At 44.6% G+C, this 5103-nt stretch overlaps 2 protein-coding genes across 2 annotated transcripts; both read left to right on the plus strand.

Moving 5' to 3' along the window:
• Positions 1-3148: 3148 nt before the first annotated feature.
• On the plus strand, positions 3149-3340 carry CCR75_009399 (uncharacterized protein; the record flags this gene model as incomplete). Its single annotated transcript, XM_067967439.1, has 1 exon — positions 3149-3340. One exon carries the CDS (start codon positions 3149-3151, stop codon positions 3338-3340), a length of 192 nt encoding a protein of 63 aa, XP_067822083.1.
• An 8-nt stretch (positions 3341-3348) lies between these two features.
• Positions 3349-3846, plus strand: CCR75_009398 (uncharacterized protein; the record flags this gene model as incomplete). The annotated part of the gene is made up of 1 exon (XM_067967438.1): positions 3349-3846. One exon carries the CDS (start codon positions 3349-3351, stop codon positions 3844-3846), a length of 498 nt encoding a protein of 165 aa, XP_067822082.1.
• Between the last annotated feature and the right edge of the window lie 1257 nt (positions 3847-5103).

The following is a 5103-nucleotide window of genomic DNA, read 5'->3' on the forward strand; positions in this document are numbered from 1 at the left end:
ATGCAGATCTCTCAAGAACCGCTTAGGTTCTAGGGTTGGTAATTGAGTTATCTCCGAAGTTAACTTCGGAGGCGCATACAGGTCAAGAGTATAAGCGCCTACTCTTGAACCGTTATTAACCAAGACATTTAATGTCACGATTTCTTCCTGGGATTTATCCACAGGCTGCCGAGGGATTAATCCCTCGGGATCTAGAAGTCTAGTAACTTCTACTATTTGAGGGGATTTCTCCTCAAGTACGTGGGACCTCTTCCCTCAACGTCTTCCGAGTGTGATTGCGCTATCACAGTCGGGTCCACTACGGTCGACTCTACTCGACCTTGGATCATCGTGTTGTCCCTTTTGGGCAACCGGTATACTCCTTGAATGTCGCCCACTAAGCGTACGTTCATGTCTCAATCCACTCGACCTTTTCGAGTGGTGGACCTTCGGCGCTGCCTGTGCATTAACACAGCCGCCGACAGCTTACTCTACGGTGTGATTAGTAATCACGCTGTGATCTTGTGCAGTTGTACTAACGACCGTACCACAATGTACTACGAGTGAGGCCATCGCCCTCACTCGTAGTACATCCACACGCTTGTGGACGCTCCAAGACGTTCATCAGATGGCCATCTGATGAACAAGTGGCAGGCATCTTTACGGATCGATGCTGCCAGCTGATCCTTGGCTCGTATTTTCTGAGCCAAGGTAAACCCAGGATGACATCAAATTTGTCATCCAAATCCAGTACGATGAAATCATTATCATACTGTAAATTTCTTAACGTGTAGTGAAATTTCACTACGCGTTTCATTACTGTTATCGATGAGCCTGTCGCTAGACGCACCGTCATCCTCGTTGGAGGGATGTCGCGCTTAACATTTTTGACCCTACGACATTCGGGCTCTGAGTGACAAATCATCTGTCACTTTTAACTTCAAGGTGATGAGGGATACCTCATCACCAGGTGCAGAGACAAAAAAATGATTGTGTGACTAGTCAAGAGATTTGCAAATTCTCTTGAGGTTGCTGGATCAGTTGGGCGTTGCGCCCCTGCTGACCCCGTCCGTTTTTTGGCGGTCCGCCTCGCTGTTGCGATTTTACAACAACGTCAGATCCGCGACCGTTGCCCTTTTTGGCATACGGTCCAAAATTACGTTCAGTACCTTTCAGTGCTGGACGTGGGGCACTACACTCATGGGTGTAGTGTCCCAATTTTTGGCAGCGATGGCATTTCTGCGATCGCTTATTATTTGGAAAGCGAGGTCTCTCGCTTCCGACGTAGGAAAGGTCTGCCGATTTGATTGAGCGAATGCGACTTGCATTTGCTCATCGATGATGTGACGTGCCCTTATGGCATCGTCCAACTCGACAAACCATTTCAAGAGGGAGTCTTCTTCGACTCCCCTATACTTGGAGATGTCAATCTTTAAAGTTTCGGGACGACGCGTTTGCGTCATTCCAGGTACAGGGGTCTGTACCTGTTGTAACCTCAACAGTTTTGCCTGTTGAGAACCTTGCTGATTCAGCAAGGCTACCTTCTCCTTCATCTCGTCAAATTCATGTTGTATGAACTTGGCGATGGTTGAATGGAGGTCATCTCTGTCTAAGTTGGACAGCAATGCCAAGGTTGCATCGTTTCCTACGGCCGAACTCATTCGTTCAACCGCACTCCTTTCTATGTCACTTGGAAAGGAGTAGCTTTCAGGGAAACGTGATGCGTATTCCCACTATCATCTAACATGTCCATGTTAGATGTGGGAAATGTGTTCCTTGAACGGACTACAAAGTGCTACCAGGTGCAACGGGGCACTACGACTTGTACTGTTTCAGTACAAGTCCACTTTGCACTGCTTCAGTTGCGAGTGGTGCCCTACGTTAATTGACGTACACCGTACGTGCAGAGGAAGACTTCTCTTAAGACAACTAGACTTAAGAGAATAAAATGAAAACTGTATTAAATATAATTAAGTGTCTCTTGTTCTATCTTTGTAAATGCTTACTTAATTATAATCTAATACTAAACATGTAAATGAATTCTTATCTCTATCTTATCTGTAACTCTCTCTTTGATTACTCCTACAGCTGATTAGTCTGCGGAATAAATAGGTATAAATGGTCTATACCTATTTATGGATATAAATTCTGAATATTACTATATAAAGTAATATCCTCCAGATATTATCTACCTTTTAGATATTATATCAATGAACAGCCTTTAAGTGTTAATTTCATGTAACGATACACCCCGTTACACTTAGTATATCGATAAGTAAAACTGTATCTAATATTTAAGTCCTAATAGGCAGTGAGCAATGAGATACAGCGATTGGTGAGGTTGATTCATTGGCCTACATCAACCAATTAGCAGAACTTTCTCGTTGCTGCTACACTATTCCAATGTATGGTAGGTTATATGGACATACAATTTAAAAATATAATACTCGTTACTATACTTTATTATTCCTCTTATAAGTAATAATAATTATGTGACGGGCTACTTCTTTTCATAAACGACTACGAACATAACAACGGTAGCAATTCTCGACCCAGCAAAGTTGCATGGCTGCTGTGTATTGTACCAAACCGACCTTATCAGCACATTTCTTTGCGTCAAGGCCTAGGCTGCAGGTGCGTGATAGGGCAGTCAGCTCAGCCGTTATATATATTTCAACGCTGGCGCTGCTCGAATTCAAATGCATCGCATGTTATACAGATGTTGCGCTTTTTACAGCCTAACTTTAATAAGGTCAGCTCGAAGATTAAGTAACCAGCAACACTCGCATTATGCTGAGACAAGTGTGCCTTTTCCACATGAGATTTCATGTGACTGGACTCTTGCTTCACTGATCTTATCTACCGGCGTGTACTCTTCACTATGGCAACTACGCCTCGTTTATGCTTGACTTAGAGTCGCCAGCATACTACCCACTTGTAACCGTCCACGAACACGAGCGATCGTCCGAGAACTCATTAGGTTGACTAATCAGCTCCTGATTCCCACCTCCAAAACTTCTTTAAAGCCATTACATCTATGTACATACTCAATGAATTCTACAGAAGACCGACTATGGGGACGACTCTTTTTTGCTCTACTTCAACCACTAGAATCTCTTACGGCACGCTCTGGTCTAAAGCACTTCGTTTTATGCATAAATGCTTTCGCATGAAATTTGAGGCCCCGACTATATCGAGATACCAGTATCGTGGCTCAGATCCAGCGGGCAATTCGAAACCGCTTGATCCGACAAAATCGGGTTGGTGGTCGAGGAAAGCTCTGGAAGACGAAAATTCACTTCTAAAGTTTGCCACCACCGCAGCAAGCGCGCAGCAAGAGAGAGCAGCATCTGAGCCCTGAAGACGGTCATGGACAAGCAGACGTCGCAACGTCTCGTCAAAATGACCAATTACGCGCTGGTCCAGGTTCTCAAGGCCTCGGTAGCTCGTCTACACAATATCGAAGTCGAGATAGGCGACCTGGAGCTAGCGCTTGAGGACGTGCAGGAGGAAGTCGAGTCGTACAGTGATGACATTGACGATTGTCACGAACGAATGGACGACATTGACGAGTTTGTGCGCGAGCTCGAAGCTGGCAACATTGGCACGGTCACTGACATTGCCGCCGCACGGGCCGAGATGATTGAGGAGCGACAAGAGGAGCACAAGTTGCTGCAGGGGCTTAACGATGCTCGCGCAAATCATGAGCAGCAATTTGAGCAGGTCCAGTCCCAGCTGGCTGCGCTCAAGGCAGAGCATGAACTGCTGGTAATGACTCGCTTCGAAATCTGCCGACACTTCCGCCGCAACGGCGTTTTTGACCTCGTACGGCGGCGGCTTGCTCTGTTTGATCCCAATCTGCTTTAATGCGCCCGGATGTCGTGCGTAGCTTAATATTTATCAGCAACAGTACTAGAAAATACAATCGCACACCGTCACACATGTTAATCATGTCTCTCCGTCGTGCAAGGGCAGCAAGCTCGTAGTTTGGGTCTTTAAGACATAAATGGGTTTAGATAAAGGGACCTTTCCATGCACTAATTGCAGCTGCGCAGGCTTGTCTCTCGCTGCACCTTGCTTGCATTGACAAATCGAAGGATTTTGGCTCGAGTCAAGGCCATCAACATCTTTAGAAATTTTCGAGCTAAGGGGCTTTATAAACATAGAACTGCCTGCTACAAGGAATTCCTTGCGACTGTCGTCGGTCTTTTTCGAACGTTATACATCCGAGTTTCGTTTCTTCAGCCGATGAGGACAGTCGCGTGAAAATAATTCTGACGGCACTACAGATCCAGTTTTCGTGATGGTCGGCTGAATGTACAAAAACTCCCCGCATCTGATCTTGTTGCAACGAACAGCACTTTAGCTTCGTGCCAAAAGCCGTCTTCCGGAAGCCTCCTTTTACATAAAAGCCTTTCACGGCTATCGGGGCTCGGGCCCCTAAGCAATGACGACCGTGAACCTTACGCCTTGTACGACTTTGCTGGTTTGTTCTCATTTGTTGTACAAATTTATTACATGTTCTGTCTATCAGCCACATCTTTAGGCTTTAGAATAGAATCCACTTCAATAAAAGTTTTGGTATGAACGGATAGTGACGTTTACTGCTTGTAACCACATCACCGTATGCTCTCTCAATGACAAGAGTCAACATTCATTGCCGACTTACAAAAATCCGAGGGCGACGTGGATATGAACTGTGACGAACTCGCTGCTTTCTAGCAGTTGCTGAGCACGACAACCATTTCCTACTGACCTAAGAAACAGTCCTCTGACTCAACCAACGTGCTGGAATTGGTCCGATGACAAACTCTCATCAACACGGCAACAATTGCTGTTAGTTGTAAAAAAAGAGCACTATCGTTGCCGCTGTAACGGGGTGTATCGTTACAAGAAATTAACACTTAAAGGTTGTTAATTAATATATTATCTAAAAGGTAGATAATATTTGGAAGATATTACTTTATATAGCAATATTCAGAATTCTTATTCATATAAAGGTATAGGCCATTATATCTCTTTATTCCGCAGACTAATCAGCTGTAGGAGTAATCAAAGAGAGAGTTACAGATAAGATAGAGATAAGAATTCATTTACATGTTTAGTATTAGATTATAATTAAGT

This window comes from Bremia lactucae, assembly GCF_004359215.1.
Source record: "Bremia lactucae strain SF5 chromosome Unknown BlacSF5_NotPlaced_20_SHOA01000004.1_93855bp, whole genome shotgun sequence".
Classification (NCBI taxonomy): Eukaryota; Oomycota; class Peronosporomycetes; order Peronosporales; family Peronosporaceae; genus Bremia; species Bremia lactucae.